Source organism: Salmo salar, chromosome 02 (genome assembly GCF_965601325.2).
Source record: "Salmo salar chromosome 02, fSalSal1, whole genome shotgun sequence".
In the NCBI taxonomy this organism is placed as follows: domain Eukaryota; kingdom Metazoa; phylum Chordata; class Actinopteri; order Salmoniformes; family Salmonidae; genus Salmo; species Salmo salar.
In genome coordinates, this window is record NC_138292.1 from 6,857,161 (window position 1) to 6,872,891 (window position 15,731).

Genomic DNA, 15,731 nt, shown 5'->3' on the forward strand with positions numbered 1-15,731 from the left:
GGGGCTCATGGCTTTTGACAACGCTTCAAGTTCTAAATCCATTTCTGCACGCATTAGATAAAATAAATGAATTAAGACTGACAAAAATGTTGAGTTTTAAATAAACAATTTCTCTTTACACATATATTGTAATGACATAGAGACTATATCTTCGACTACAACACCCTCGTACCACACGAGTGGTCTCTTTGTGATTGTCTTGAGTAAAAACGTTGTATAATGCTCTTTCCCATAGGTCCAGGGACAAATGTAAAGCTCATTGACCTAGACACATTTTGTCAAGGTGAGCGTCTGCTCAATTTTTAAAAATGAATCTACTGTACTTCTTCGCAATGTGTTATTTTGGCCTGAAATAGCCGTGCACAAATGCAATGCCTCAGTTAGCTGTTGTTAATTTTAGCCTGCAAGCTAACCACCATGTAAAGCTGTGTTGTTGTGTTAGCTGTGGCAAGATAGCTAGCAAGTGTGCTAGCAAACCGCCCTTGTTTTGTTGGTGTTAATTAGCTATTCATGTTAAGGCCAAAGAATGGACATAAAAGTGTTACAATGACAACAAAGAGAGACTGCCATTAGCCACATTGCTGTGTCAGTCGTCATGTGGGATGCATGCCAATGTTGTGGTTTGGGAGTTTATCAGATAAGACCAACCGTTTCCCCTGCTAATATTTTCTAGTTGACTTGCCTAGCTATTTATTTAAATCTAATTAACGTAACTACTATTCCTAATTTTAGGTCAAGGTAATGCCTTATGGTCAGGTTGGTTGTATGTAACAACCGCTAGTCAGCTAGCTAGATAAAACAATGTATGTGGTGGTGACAGGTACGTGTATAAACATTCGACTCTCCCCTGGAATAGGGCACCTCCATGAACAACTTAAATGATCCCCCTAGATGGAACATGGGGCCAGACCCACGAGGAGGTGCTGCTGCTGACGGGAACAAATGGAATTATGCCCTCCTGGTGCCAATGCTGGGGCTGGCTGCCTTTCGTAAGTTTCCTGCACAGTACAGTGTTGTTACATAAGGACAGGATATTCACTATACATGACATGTGGTGTGTATATACAACTGAAGACAACATTTGTAGGCCAATCTTGTACTTACTTTGACAGACACTGACAAGACTTATACTCTTTTGTGGTGACTTCACTGCATTGCCCTACTCCAAATAGGTTGTCATTACAACATTATCATTACAATCACTACATATAATATTGCAGAAAAGTGATTGGGTAGTTCCAACCCGGGCTTGAACATGGGACTGTTGAACCAACACCTTCTATGAGGAGAGGTTGGTGGGTTGTTATATGAGAAGGTGTTTGGTCAACAGCCACAAGGTCCTGGGTTTAAGCCCTAGTCAGGACTACGCCCTATAATGACCAAACAACCTCCCATCCTCAGGCTGGATCTGGACCAGAGAGTCTCAGACAGAGATCATAAAGGTCAAGGCCCGGTACGACCAGGACATGTCTGCCGTGACCTCCAACCTTGAGATGAAGTACAGAGACACCCTGACGGAGAACCGGCGGGCGGCGGCCATCTTAGAGCTGGAGCTGGAGAAGGAGAGGCAGAGGGTCCAGGGGTACCGCCAGGCCCTCATCTCACAGAGCCAGCAGGTCATGGAGGAACGCAAACAGCTACAGTTGGAACGAGAGGTGGGAGGACTTGACTTAAAGATGCACCCCGGGATCTTAAGCACAGCAAATTTGTAACATATAGCACAAATTGGATTTGTAACATATCACACATATTTCTAAATTTGTATGATTGAATACAAATTGCAAGAAATGGATGATGTAGTATACAATTGGATGAAGTAGTACACAAAAAACGGGGACCACTTTTGGCTCATGAGCAACACTTTCAAAACTACTGGCTGAAATGATCAAAATGTTTGAGAATGCATCTTTAACTTAGTTTTAACTCCTAGTGGAGCCTGGTAAGAGCCTTGAAGGTGTGAGGGGAATGTTGCGGTTACTGGCCCATCGCTCTAACCACAGTGCTGTGGAACTAACCACTAGACTAAACCCTGAAGCCACGGTTGAGGTTTGTATTATCTTGTGTTTAATAAACATTTCATTTTCAAATCGCCAGGCTCTGGAGCAAGAGAAGATGAAGCTTTTAGAATCCGGCGCCGCTGGGGCCATCCTCCAACACGCTCTGGCCAGAGAGAGCGACTGGCACCAGAGGGCCTCAGCTATGCTGAAGGATCTGGAGGAGGACCTTGTAGAGAGACAGGGGGCCTACTGCAACCTGCTCCTCCCCAGGGAACATAGGCTGGAGATGGAGAAGAACCTGCTCCTCAAGGTGGTGAAGGAACCGTTGGGAACGGATACAGATCTGGAGGGAGACCTGAAGGATATCTTTAAGAACGACCGCTACTGTGCCAAAGGCAACAATCGCCTCCTCAACGTGAAGAAAATGGACAAGAGGAAGAATGGTAGCTTGATGTGGCTCTACCTCAGATACTGGCAGCTGCAGGTTACCATGGAGGCGCATAAACGGGCAGAGGACTCAATACTGGGAGTTACACCAGATAACAACCTCAAGTGACCTTGATAGGGTTGACATTGAGTATATAGTAATAGTCTTCTTGACAGCACAAATGTTTTATTTTTCACTAATGGTGAATTAGTTCATATTTCATTTCCTCTACATCATTTTATAACTCCTGACAAATGTAAACGCTTACTTTCTTACTAGTGAAACACAGTAAATGCCAATGGAATTGTCATTGAATGTCAGGGATATTTTCACAACTATAGTTTTGTCTTTGCACTCCAAACCCAATGTTGGATGATATGATACAGTATCATGAATTCTAGAGGAATATTTCCTTTTGATAAAATCATGTATATCCACATTGGACATCACAGCTATTTGGTCAGTCATGTAGAAGAAAATAGTGATATACTTTATTTTGACAGAATATACAATGTTATAACAGACTGTGGTTGTGTCATACAATAATGTAATGACGTGTAATATACTGACATCTCTGACTGGATACTTGGTGTGGGTTATTTAATTAGAGTAATGGTTGAGTAAAGCCCAGGACCACTTGACAAGCATTGCTGACCATAACATCTTCAGGCTCCATAAAGTTTGAACTAATGTAAATAATCTGAGAAATAGACCTTAGTGGACATTTACATTGTATTTATCTAGCGGACACTTGTCCAGAGATGAAGTTCTGGTGGGAAAAAAACAACCACAGTTATTGCAAGTAAAGCCTTTTTGGAAACAGCTGCTATCAGTAGAAAAAAGCCAGGAAGAGAAAAACAAGTGCAAAAGATTCTGAGGCACAGCAATCCCCTATCAGCTTCAGGCCATCTACGGCCTGGGGCGATCCTGCCCAGGGAAGGCTGCCGTTTCCTGGCTGAGACAGTAGCCCAGGGCTCCTGGAGGGAATAGTGGATGAACAGCTGAGCTCTGGAAGTCTGGGTAGGATGGGCAGTCATCCTCTCTAAGACATCCCTTAAAGTCCCGCTCCAGTTATTTTTGACCTTTTCCTGTTGGAAAAACAATATCCTGGGTATAAATGTAGTAATGTAATGTGTACTTAAGCACCAAAAAAGAACAGACGACTTCCTCTATGCCGCCAATCACTTCAGCTACTGAAATCTGGTCTTAAAGGGGCAATCCAGGATTTGAAAAACAACAAAGCAGTCACTCTGCTACTTGCCCCTTTAAAGGGGAAGTGCCTGCATGAGGCGCCCTGGGCATGGCGTTGAAGATACGAAAGCCCTCTTTGGTGGCAAAGTCCCAGGCCAGGTCAGCCACCTGCTCAGCTAACCTCCCAGAGCCAGTTTGTCCTGTAAAGGAGGGATAGTTAAGCCTACAACTACATATTGTTCATAAAACAGATGTAAGGTTAACATCTGGACAGACTGTTAGGCTAGCTAAATAATAATATAATCTGGACAGACTCTTAGGCCAGCTAAGTAATAATATAATCTGGACAGACTGTTAGGCCTGCTAAGTAATAATATAATCTGGACAGACTGTTAGGCCAGCTAAGTGATAATATAATCTGGACAGACTGTTAGGCCAGCTAAGTGATAATATAATCTGGACAGACTGTTAGGCCAGCTAAGTGATAATATCATCTGGACAGACTGTTAGGCCAGCTAAGTGATAATATAATCTGGACAGACTGTTAGGCCAGCTAAGTAATAATATAATCTGGACAGACTAGGCTAGCTAAATAATAATATAATCTGGACAGACTGTTAGGCCAGCTAAGTAATAATATAATCTGGACAGACTATTAGGCTAGCTAAATAATATAATAGTAATATATGCCACTTTTATCCAAAGCAAATTAGTCATGCATGCAGATACTTAAAAAAAATTAATATATATATATATAGAGTGGTCCTGGGAATCGAACCCACTATCCTGGTGTTGCAAGAGTAATGCTCTTCCAACAGCTACAGAGGACCAAGTAATAGCTGACAAGCTATAAGATCCAAACGATGTACCTTTACGAAGCTTTATTAATTCTCGTTGAAGATATTGCCTGAGACACAATCCTAAACTCTGGTCTATGTTCTGGTACCTGCAATGGTACTCTTGCTCTCCCCCTGGTGGCTGGCTGCCAGGCAGAAGAGGTGGAAGGCCATGTAGAAGTTCCAGTCTGGGATTCCCTCCTCCAGACCCATAGAGCTGCAGTACTGCCCCATCACCTCCTCTACAGTGGGGATACCCAGCTGGACTAGGCCCCTGTCAGATATACCTGTAGGAAACACAATGTAACCACCACTGTGTTGAACTATTGAATCATAACTATACTGAACAAATACACTGCTCAAAAAAATTAAGGGAACACTAAAATAACACATCCTAGATCTGAATGAATGAAATAATCTTATTAAATACTTTTTTCTTTACATAGTTGAATGTGCTGACAACAAAAATCACAGAAAAATAATCAATGGAAATCCAATTTATCAACCCATGGAGGTCTGGATTTGGAGTCACACTCAAAATTAAAGTGGAAAACCACACTACAGGCTGATCCAACTTTGATGTAATGTCCTTAAAACAAGTCAAAATGAGGCTCAGTAGTGTGTGTGGCCTCCACGTGCCTGTATGACCTCCCTACAATGCCTGGGCATGCTCCTGATGAGGTGGTGGATGGTCTCCTGAGGGATCTCCTCCCAGACCTGGACTAAAGCATCCGCCAACTCCTGGACAGTCTGTGGTGCAACATGGCGTTGGTGGATGGAGCGAGACATGATGTCCCAGATGTGCTCAATTGGATTCAGGTCTGGGGAACGGGCGGGCCAGTCCATAGCATCAATGCCTTCCTCTTGCAGGAACTGCTGACCCACTCCAGCCACATGAGGTCTTGCATTAGGAGGAACCCAGGGCCAACCGCACCAGCATATGGTCTCACAAGGGGTCTGAGGATCTCATCTCGGTACCTAATGGCAGTCAGGCTACCTCTGCCGAGCACATGGAGGGCTGTGCGGCCCCCCAAAGAAATGCCACCCCACACCATGACTGACCCACTGCCAAACCGCTCATGCTGGAGGATGTTGCAGGCAGCAGAACGTTCTCCACGGCGTCTCCAGACTCTGTCACGTCTGTCACATGTGCTCAGTGTGAACCTGCTTTCATCTGGGAAGAGCACAGGGCGCCAGTGGCGAATTTGCCAATCTTGGTGTTCTCTGGCAAATGCCAAATGTCCTGCACGGTGTTGGGCTGTAAGCACAACCCCCACCTGTGGACGTCGGGCCCTCATACCACCCTCATGGAGTCTGTTTCTGACCGTTTGAGCAGACACATGCACATTTGTGGCCTGCTGGAGGTCATTTTGCAGGGCTCTGGCAGTGCTCCTCCTGCTCCTCCTTGCAGAAAGGCGGATGTAGCGGTCCTGCTGCTGGGTTGTTGCCCTCCTACGGCCTCCTCCACGTCTCCTGATGTACTGGCCTGTCTCCTGGTAGCGCCTCCATGCTCTGGACACTACGCTGACAGACACAGCAAACCTTCTTGCCACAGCTCGCATTGATGTGCCATCCTGGATGAGCTGCACTACCTGAGCCACTTGTGTGGGTTGTAGACTCCGTCTCATGCTACCACTAGAGTGAAAGCACCGTCAGCATTCAAAAGTGACCAAAACATCAGCCAGGAAGCATAGGAACTGAGAAGTGGTCTGTGGTCACCACCTGCACAGCCACTCCTTTATTGGGGGTGTCTTGCTAATTGCCTATAATTTCAACCTGTTGTCTATTCCATTTGCCCAACAGCATGTGAAATTTATTGTCAATCAGTGTTGCTTCCTAAGTGGACAGTTTGATTTCACAGAAGTGTGATTGACTTGGTGTTACATTGTGTTGTTTAAGTGTTCCCTTTATTTTTTTGAGCAGTATATATAAAACGCAACATGCAACAATTTCAGTTACAGTTCATATAAGGAAATCAGTCAATTTAAATCAATTAATTAGGCCCTAATCTATTGATTTCACATGACTGGGAATACAGATATGCATTTGTTGGTCACAGACACCTTTTAAAAAAAGGTAGGCGTGAATAAGAGAACCAGTCAGTATCTGGTGTGACCACCATTTGGCTCATGCAGTGCGACACATCTCCTTCACATAGAGTTGATCAGACTGTTGATTGTGGAATGTTGTCCTACTCCTCTTCAATGGCTGTGGGAAGTTGCTGGATATTGGCGGGAACTGAAACACGCTGTCGTACAAGTCGATCCACAGCATCCCAAACATGATCAATGGGTGACATGTCTGGTGAGTATGCAGGCCATGGAAGAACTGGGACATTTTCAGCTTCCAGGAATTGTGTACAGATCCTTGCGTCATGGGGCCGTGCATTATCATGCTGAATCATGAGGTGATTGCAGTGGATTAAATGGCACTACAATGGGCCTCAGTATCTCGTCACGGTATCTCTGCATTCAAATTGCCATCAATAAAATGCAATTGTGTTAGCTGTCCATAGCTTATGCCTGTCCATACTAGGGCTGTCCCCAACTAAAAAAAAAATATTGGTCGACCGAGAATAGTGCTGTTCTTTCAACCAATCGATTGGTCAAAATGTTTAAACTTATTTTTCCATATATAGACAGACACACCCTATGTGAATAAAACCAACTACATATGCACTGAACTTGTCTGATGCTTTAAGCACACTGTTTGATTATATAATTAAAGACACAGAAATGACTCAAGAAAGAGCCCGATGGTCACAATGTGTTAAAAAAGAATTACAGCGAGTGCATGTGTGACTGGCGCACGTTGTCTCGCTCTCCTCCCTACTGCAGCGAAAAGGCACCACAACAAGTGTTTATTGTGCTGTCCATGCTGAAGCTGCCACATCATTACAGCCATTTAGTTTCTGTCTTGATTCTGACTGAAAAGTATTGTTAACGAAATCCCTAATTTGTTTAGGAAAAACATTCCCTCTTCACTCAACCCATACTCTCTTTATGTAAAACATGTAAGCATCGCATGCATGTGACCAATATGGCCTGACCTATAGCCTATCATAATCACATCAATAAATTGGTTATAAACAAACTCCGAACACAGTTATGTCGACTGCAAAATGGATGTGGAGGACATGAAAAAGAAACTGGAAACAGGTGAATGTTTACTGGTTGCTCAGGAGGGAAAGGGGAAGTCAGATGTGTGGAAGACATTGAGTTAGTTGTGGTAACTACTGGAGGTCCAGATAAAGGAGGGTATAGGAGCAAGCGCTGCATGAGTATTATGTGCCAAACAGGTGCTGTTAGATTACAATAATATGATTTTCTCTGACCATTTGGAACAGTAAACAACACTAAATAAGTGTACCAGAGAGTCTGTTCTAACGGAAAAAAATAAATACATAAAGCCTTTATTACAGCAGACTAAAAACAGTTGCATGCACCTTTCCAACAAGTCAGTTCAAGTACATTTCTGCCCTGGTCAACTGTAAGTGCTGTTAAGTGGAAATGTCTTGGATCAACAACGGCTCAGCCGCAAAGTGGTAGGCCACACAAGCTCACAGAACGGGACCGCCGAGTGCTGAAGCGTGTAACAATTGTCTGTCCTCGGTTGTAACACTCACTTCCAGAGGCAGTTTGGAACTCGGTAGTAACTTCAGCACAAGAACTGTTCGTCGGGAGCTTCATGAAATTTGTTTCCATGGCCGAGCAGCCACACACAAGCCTAAGATCACCATGCGCAATGCCAAGCGTCGGTTGAAGTAGTGTAAAGCTCGCTGCCATTGGACTCTGGAGCAGTGGAAACGCTGGAGTGATGAATAACGTTGCACCATCTGGCAGTTCGACTGACAAATCTGGGTTTGGCGAATGCCAGGAGAACACTACCTGCCCCAATGCATAGAGCCAACTGTAAAGTTTGGTGGAGGAGGAATAATGGTCTGGGGTTGTTTTTCATGGTTCGGGCTAGGCCCCTTAGTTCCAGTGAAGGGAAATCTTAACGCTACAGCATTCAATTACTAGATGATTTCTAGATGATTCTGTGCTTCCAACTTTGTGGCAACAGTTTTGGGAAGGCCCTTTCCTGTTTCAGCATGACAATGCCCCTGTGTACAAAGCAAGGTCCATATAGAAATGGTTTGTCGAGATTGGTGTGGAAGAACTTGACTGGCCTGCACAGAGCCCTGACCTCAACCCCATCGAACACCTATGGGATGAACTGGAACGCCAACTGCGAGCCAGGCCTAATCGCCCGACCTCACTAATGCTCTTGTGGCCGAATGGAGTCCCCGCAGAAATGTTCCAACATCTAGTGGAAAGCCTTCCCAGAACAGTAGAGGCAGTTATAGCAGCAAAGGGTGGACCAACTCCATATTAATGGACATGATTTTGGAAGGAGATGTTCGACGAGCCGGTGTCCACATACTTTTGACAATGTTGTGTATATAGGCTATGTTAAATTTTTCAAATCACTTATTGTTTTCTTGTCAAACTCAGACATTTCTCTCAAAACACAGGGATGTTGATTCGCATGGCACTAGTATTATCAGAGGACCAAAAAACAGCAGGTTATTCTGGCTGGAATTGCACATAATTACATTACCCGACCACCCTCAGTAAAACTAATCCCGTCTGATGCTTAAGGCATTGTTCTCAATCCCAATATGCTGGTTCATTTTGCTACTATGCACATAGCAACATAGGGAAAGGTGCCAATTCTATGGTGCACTGAAGATTATGTTTCAGAACTGCAGACAGCGACCATATCCAACGTGGGAGAAAGAGCATTTGTTCTAAAATAATATTAGATCTATTAACGTTGCACCATTATTTTTACATAATATAACCACATGTACATTTTAGAGTGGTCTTTTATTGTCCCCAGCACTGTGTGATGATCATGCTGTTTAATCAGCTTCTTGATATGCCACACCTGTCAGGTGGATGGATTATCTTGGCAAAGGTGAAATGCTCACTAACAGGAATGTAAACAAAGTTGTGCACACAATTTGAGAGAAATACATTTTTTTGTGCGTATGGAACATTTCTGGGATCTTTTATTTCAAACTCATGAAACATGGGACCAACACTTTACATGTTGTGTTTATATTTTGGTTCAGTGTAAATGCATACTACTTCTAGGCTATATCCCAAATGGCACCCTATATAGTGCACTACTTTTGACCAAGGCGCATGGGAATAGGGTGCCATTTGAGTTTTATATCTGTGGGCCTGGTAGGGTGCAGTGGTACGGTTAGGTGGTTTAATGGTACCTGTCAGTAGAGGGTTGTCCTGGGGCAGGCAGTGACCCATACAGCTGAAGGTCAGGTCTATTAGAGGGTCACCCAGTCTGGAACGGCCCCAGTCCATCACCGCAACCACCTCTGGCTTCTCTGCATGGAACACAAGGTTCTCCAGTCTATGGACCAGAGGGGGTTTTGGGTTGGATTCATTTCACCACGGCTGTGTTAAAAATGGCACCCTTTTCCCTTCATAGTGCACTACCTTTGACCAGATCAATGGGATTAGTACACTATATGGGGAATAGGGTGCCATGTGGGATGCACACCTAATCAGGACTTTTCAAATACAAATATTACTGCTGATTATGTAAATATGTACATGCTGTGTGTGTTATACCTGAAGCTTCCATGGATCAGCGTAGTTCTCTGGTGTTTGGGGAGGTGCAGAGGAAGCCACTGTATGAGTCTCTCCATGGCTGGGATGGGCGGGGTCTCACTGTCCCTGTACTGCTGAGTCCACCACCGTACCTGAAGCCCCATGTAATCCACTACAGAGGAGAAAGAAGGAGAGGGAGAGAGAAGATGAAGGAGAGAGTGAAAGAAAGAGAAGGAGAGAGAGAGGAAGTAGAGAGGAAAGCGAGAGAGAGACAGAGATATAGAGAATGGCACAAAACCATCTTTGCTAAATACATTAATTACCTGGCTCGTCGTAGTCCTCCAGGCCGACTACTCTAGTATCTAGACAGTGGATCTGGCAGAGTGTGTGTTGCATGGCTTGGTACAAAGCCCTCCTGTCCCCAGGGGTCAGGCCTGGCAGGGAGTGGTCACTGAACATCCTCCCTAGACAGACCTCCATCAAGAGGAAGGGAGCACCCAGGACACTGGACAACATAACCACATACAGGAAGAAGACAGAGACAGACAAACGGGATAAAAAAAAACGCATCCAGAACTATGTAACGTGCATGAGTGTATGTATGTTTCTGTGCTTGTTTATGTGTGTGTGTCTGTCAGGCAGTGTGCGTTCTCACCTTGGGTCCTCACACAGATCAATGATCTCTGGAACAGGGATGCTGGATCCATTGAGAGATTTCAACATCCTGTGGAGTACAGAGAATAGAGTGATGTATGAAGAAACCTTCTTTCAACTGGAACTGAACAAAAAGTTGAATAATACAAATGGTGTCACAAATGACATTCTATTCCCTATAGTGCACTGCTGTTGACCAGGGCCCATAGGCTGCACTATTTGGGAACATGGCGCTGTTTGGGACACAGACAGAGTGATCTAGATAGAAGAGACGTATAATCAATCCAGATGCTGATCATTTCCATCTCACACCCATCTAATTCCCACAGCTAGGTAGGTGGTGTGTTGGAGGAACCCAACCTGTACTCTGTCTCCATGGCTCGGGAGGTCTTCTGCTGTTTCCTCAGGAGTAGATGGCGCCCTCCAGTGGTCAAGTGATATAAGGAGTTTGACTGGCTGGGGCTGAGTTGTTGGACAGCAACAGGGTCTGCTTCAGATATAGAGACAGACAGCATCAACAACAGTAAATAGAGACACCAGGTGTGTCCCAAATGGCTTCTTATTCCTACTTCTTTTGACAAGGGCCCTTTTTAGGAATAGGGTGCCGTTTGGGACGCATCCATCATATAGGAGAGCTTTCTAAACAGACATCATAGATCAACATACATCTCCTGGTCCTCCCTTCCCCCAGCGCCTTTAGAGGCTACAGGACTTTGTACTGACAACACTGAGCTAATATCAGTTCTATCCATTTCTAGACAGAAGTTTTGACATGGATATATGTTCTGACAACGCTCTGACAAAGGCCAAGAGGCCGATACGTAATCTTTTAAACTACAGTTATACTGGCAAGAGTAGTGTGCAAGGTTTTCTTTTCTTTAAAGAAATGGATAGATGTACCTTCGTCAGACAGATGGAGAGCCTTCCTCAGGTACTGTGTGAGTCGGTCCATAGGGAGCTTTGTGGCCCAAGGGGCTGAGTCAGGACCAGGAACAAACCCTGACAGGGGGATCCCCAGCATCCCTTCCAGCTCCTTCACTGACACTGCAAGGTCCCCTACCTGGAGAACAATATCTATCACTCACCAGTGGCTCAGTCACAGAGTCTGTGGGTTATGTTCCCTAGTGTTTGGTGACTACTACGAAGCTTGGGGAAGAACTTGAAACACTGCTCAATGAAACAGCGAGATCATTCACTAGGTTGCAGTCACTTGCACAGTACACCACAAAATCTCCAAGATAGAGTGGCATGGGTATGGGGGAGTTCTGAATGCAGAGATGGAGCTCACTCACCTTGATAGCATGCATCCCTAGCTGGACAGCTGCCTTAACGTTTAACTCCAGGTCATCCAGAAACACAGCCTCATGGGCAGAGACACCCAGTCTGTTCAGACACAGGTGGTAGATCCTAGGATGTGGCTTACTGAGGCCCTCCCTACACGACTCAACTATCTACAACCAGAGATGAAGGGAGGGGGGAGAGAGAGGAATGGTTCGGGGGTACAGCAGTAATGAGAGAGGTGGGAAAGAGGGATGGTGAGAGACAGGATGGGGACAGAGAGAGAGAGAGAGAGAGGAAGTCTGCATTGTATTCGTAATGCCATTTCTGCACTCAAACACTGAAATTTGACATAGTATTGTCTACTAACTGTTACACAGCTACTATTTGTTACCTTTACTATCATTACTACATAATATCTACGTCCCAAATGGCACCCTATTCCTATGTAGTGTACTACTTTTAACCAGGGCCTATAGGGCTCCCATAGGGCTCTGATCAAAAGTAGTGCACTATATAGGGAATAGGGTGCCATTTGGGACGTAGCAGATGTAAACATAAAATGCTTAGTCACCACATCGAAGAGAGAGTGGTCCAGAGGCAGAAAGGGGTCACCGTTCAGCTGGAAGAAGTTGTTGCTGAGGACAGCAGTCTTCAGGCCCCTGGAGCGAGCACACAAAATGGCCTTCATCATGACGGGTAGAGGCCTGGTCATTGGCCCACTGGTCAGATCAGACAAGAATGAGCCAATGGGAACAGGACATCCTGCCTGAGGGTGGAGCAGCAGAGAGGGATAATGAATGAAGATGTGGGTTGAATCCCAAATGGCACCCTATTCCCTTGTTTAGTGCACTACTTTTAACCAGGGCCCATAGGGTACAGGCTGTAGGTACAGAGAGACATGGCTAGTCGTGATGTAGTATACATAAGCTCACTATCTCACTGCACTGCCTGCCGAAGGCCTCCACAAACTCCTCAGCCCCAATCTCTCCACGCATGAACCTCTTCCACGCGTTCAACTCCCCACCCGTCCTGATGGCCCTGCCCAGCGTGCCCAGAGGAACACTGTTCTGTTGTTCAAACACTAGGGAGAAAAAGAGACCAAGAATATTATGTTGCACTATATTGACTTATATGTCTATTTTTTATTTAACCTTTATTTAACTAGGCAAGTCAGTTAAGAACAAATTCTTATTTTCAATGATGGCCTACCGGGGAACAGTGGGTTAACTGCCTTGTTCAGGGGCAGAACGACAGATTTGTACCTTGTCAGTTTAGGGATTCGATCTTGCAACCTTTCAGTCACTAGTCCAACGCTCTAACCACTAGGCTCCCTGCCGCCCTTATGTATTGAGGCCCTTTCCTCCATTAGGAGTTGAATGGAAATAAGTAGGCCTACCGTAATGGCCTATTTTTGATGTTGGGTTATACAAGGCTTGTGTGGTACATTGTGTGGCACATTGTGTGGCCTATATGACATACCTGTTGCCAATTTGACAGGTGACGGAATGAGAACTCCATACATGTCAAAAATTACAGCTTTGTAAGTGGAGATGGCAGCAAAGCTTCTGTGACAGAGGCTAGGCATCTTCAGACTCCACAACTGAGACCTGAGTCGTGCAGCAGTCCGCATCTTCTTCATCAGCATCATCTTGGTTTTGCACAAGAAAAGAGTACAAAGCTTGTTAGTCAAATGAGAGAAGAGAACACGCTAAAACAAGTAAAGATTGCTACCCTGTGTCTGACAAAAATACCTTCTTGGATTAATCAAAATCCTAACATTGAAAACAGGAGACAGTAGAAAAGTTTCCCCCTTCTTTCAATCTGACCTCTTACTTCAACGTTGTCACTGTCAGGCAACGTCAGATAGTTGTCAACGTCTCTCTCTCTTACCTGTGTTGACCTTACGCTGGCTAACGTTGATTGAAGAATATTATGTGATAGTCTTGTATTCTAGAGACACATTTCCAGTACTGTTTACAATGCAGACATGTTGTTCTTCAGTGTAGGTCATGTGATTATGGTGTGTGCTTACGTTGTTACGTTGGAACGCCCTCTATTTTATTTAGGGTAAATATCTGAGCAGAAGAATGGGAAGAAGACTGATATGTACTCATGATATGACTTAATAACAATAACTATCATTTACCAAATGTGTTCGCAAAGGTAAAACAATTTGCAATTCATTCCAAAGAGGACAATGCACTCACAAAATACATGAAAATGTATGCCATGAGATAGCTAGAAGCTGGCTAACAGTTTTTGGCTAGCTATTATTCTGCAGAGCTTGGCGAATTAGCTTGCTGCTAGCAAGTTAGCGTTGTCGTCGGACAAGCTAATGGCTAACCCAAATGGTAGTTCGCTTGCCATTTAATCTGTGAAATAGATGGATTTCATTAATATATTCATCTAACTTTCTTTGCCCTTGTCATATCACCATCGTTTAGTTAGCTAGCAATACGTTAGTTAGCCCAGTTAAAAAATAACTTTAGCCAGCTAACTTATTGCAAAGTTAACTAGTTACTGTAGCATTAGGTACCATGGTAAATGGACAACTAACGGCCAGCTAGCTAAACGTTTTGTTGCAAATTAATATCATATTTGTTCGGCCATTAAATGTTAATTTAACGCTTGTTTTATCACTTGACTTTTGCCACTTTTAATAACCGACATGCTAGCAAGCTATCCAACCAACCGCTTGTGTGACTTTAGCTAGCTAGCGATAATCTAGCTAGCTAGTCTACGATAGCCTGCTAACTAGCTACCTAGTTTAGTAAATTATGCTATCTAACTATCCTAGTACGTACATTTAGCTAGCTAGCTAGTTAACGAATAATATGAAAATATGTGGTGGCGTTTGCTAGTCAACTCAACATACGAGTTGATTAATTAGCTAACTAGTACTGTTATGAATGATTGTGCATGATGTTTTAATGAGTAGAAAGTGCCAGTTGGGTGAGTATGGTGGTGGTGTAATTTTAGTCAGAATAGATTCTGACCCTGCACTTGCTTATAGTTGCACTGGCGTCGGACAGGCTTCATGTTTAAATTAAGACACTACGGTGCCTGCACAAGATATGGCTCAGAAAATGTACCTCAATCCAGGGATGAGAAATGCATTGTACTCTGAATTGTCCCATTATTCCAAATGTTACACCGAGAAGGTTGAACGACTGACTATTAATAGTAGCCACATCTGCCATTATGGAATTGCTGCTGTGGCTTCTGCTACCTATCATGAGGACAAAAAGGTAACTTTTATGGAAAAACGAGTAGTCATTCATCTTCTCTGTATAACAGTTGTTGAGTACAAGGCATTTCTCATCCCTCGATTGAGGTACATTTTCTGAGCCAGGAATCCTGTCTGACCCCAATGCAGCTGTAAACAAGCGTAGGGTCTGAATCTATTTTGGCTAATGGCATGTCTGAACAGCTTGTTTGAAAGACAGTTGGTTTACTAGAGAGGATGTTAGCTAGCTAGCCAGCTATCTATTCGAATTACGTTTTTGCTTTATGAATCAACTGGAATACTGCTGACCTATGTGAGCAAACTATCATGCTAGCAAGCTAGTTCAACAAGACAATATTGTTCATTCTGTTACTTAAGCCATATAGCTAGCTAGCTAGCTAATTACCTTCCCATATGGTGCCAATTGAACAGATAGTTCATCTTTGCAGAGGGTCTCGTATGTGTGGTTTACATTAAAGAGAAAGACGGATGCTTAACATG

General features: G+C 44.1%; 3 protein-coding genes across 20 annotated transcripts in view; 2 read left to right on the top strand and 1 right to left on the bottom strand.

Moving 5' to 3' along the window:
* The first annotated feature begins 28 nt into the window (after positions 1-28).
* LOC145850134 (coiled-coil domain-containing protein 127-like) lies at positions 29-3,007 on the top strand. The gene is made up of 4 exons (XM_014149738.3): positions 29-283; positions 857-989; positions 1,402-1,655; positions 2,095-3,007. The coding sequence occupies exons 2-4, from the start codon at positions 866-868 to the stop codon at positions 2,551-2,553; spliced, it is 837 nt and encodes a 278-aa protein (XP_014005213.1). The 5' UTR covers positions 29-283; positions 857-865; the 3' UTR covers positions 2,554-3,007.
* LOC106596115 (acyl-CoA dehydrogenase family member 10) lies at positions 2,894-14,030 on the bottom strand. Of its 9 annotated transcripts, none has more exons than XM_045696796.2 (14): positions 13,895-14,030; positions 13,484-13,652; positions 12,937-13,085; positions 12,576-12,770; positions 12,016-12,174; positions 11,624-11,783; positions 11,084-11,210; positions 10,725-10,793; positions 10,393-10,574; positions 10,091-10,241; positions 9,724-9,869; positions 4,562-4,738; positions 3,686-3,815; positions 2,894-3,512 (listed from the first exon to the last, which is right to left on the bottom strand). In XM_045696796.2, exons 2-14 carry the CDS (start codon positions 13,650-13,652, stop codon positions 3,479-3,481), a joined length of 1,848 nt encoding a protein of 615 aa, XP_045552752.2. In that variant the 5' UTR covers positions 13,895-14,030; the 3' UTR covers positions 2,894-3,478. The 9 variants fall into 9 exon arrangements, with proteins under 9 accessions (XP_045552752.2, XP_045552746.2, XP_045552747.2 ...); XM_045696790.2 differs by having other exon boundaries at positions 11,084-11,213; XM_045696791.2 differs by having other exon boundaries at positions 11,084-11,213; positions 13,831-14,021.
* The window catches only part of LOC106598824 (PHD finger protein 20-like protein 1), a 38,074-nt gene continuing 36,373 nt past the window's right edge, over positions 14,031-15,731 (top strand). For 7 of the 10 annotated variants that reach the window (XM_082959334.1, XM_082959341.1, XM_082959347.1 and 4 more), the window contains exon 1: positions 14,032-14,167. The gene's annotated coding sequence lies outside the window, so the exon portion shown is untranslated. Of the gene's footprint in view, positions 14,168-14,198; positions 14,356-15,231; positions 15,253-15,731 lie in introns of those variants that run through there. The other 3 variants (XM_082959346.1, XM_082959335.1, XM_082959336.1) reach the window with 3 other exon arrangements.

What these genes read in the sequence shown, in the direction of transcription:
- LOC145850134 (XM_014149738.3), top strand. Translation starts at nt 866, where the DNA reads ATGAACAACTTAAATGATCCCCCTAGATGGAACATGGGGCCAGACCCA. An exon ending in GCTGGGGCTGGCTGCCTTTC is followed by an intron (nt 990 to 1,401) that starts GTAAGTTTCCTG and finishes TCCCATCCTCAG; the next exon opens with GCTGGATCTGGACCAGAGAG. An exon ending in AGCTACAGTTGGAACGAGAG is followed by an intron (nt 1,656 to 2,094) that starts GTGGGAGGACTT and finishes TCAAATCGCCAG; the next exon opens with GCTCTGGAGCAAGAGAAGAT.
- LOC106596115 (XM_045696790.2), bottom strand. Translation starts at nt 13,652, where the DNA reads ATGATGCTGATGAAGAAGATGCGGACTGCTGCACGACTCAGGTCTCAG. An exon ending in GCAGGCAGTGCAGTGAGATA is followed by an intron (nt 12,771 to 12,936) that starts GTGAGCTTATGT and finishes CTCCACCCTCAG; the next exon opens with GCAGGATGTCCTGTTCCCAT. An exon ending in GAGCAAGAGTACCATTGCAG is followed by an intron (nt 3,816 to 4,561) that starts GTACCAGAACAT and finishes CCTCCTTTACAG; the next exon opens with GACAAACTGGCTCTGGGAGG.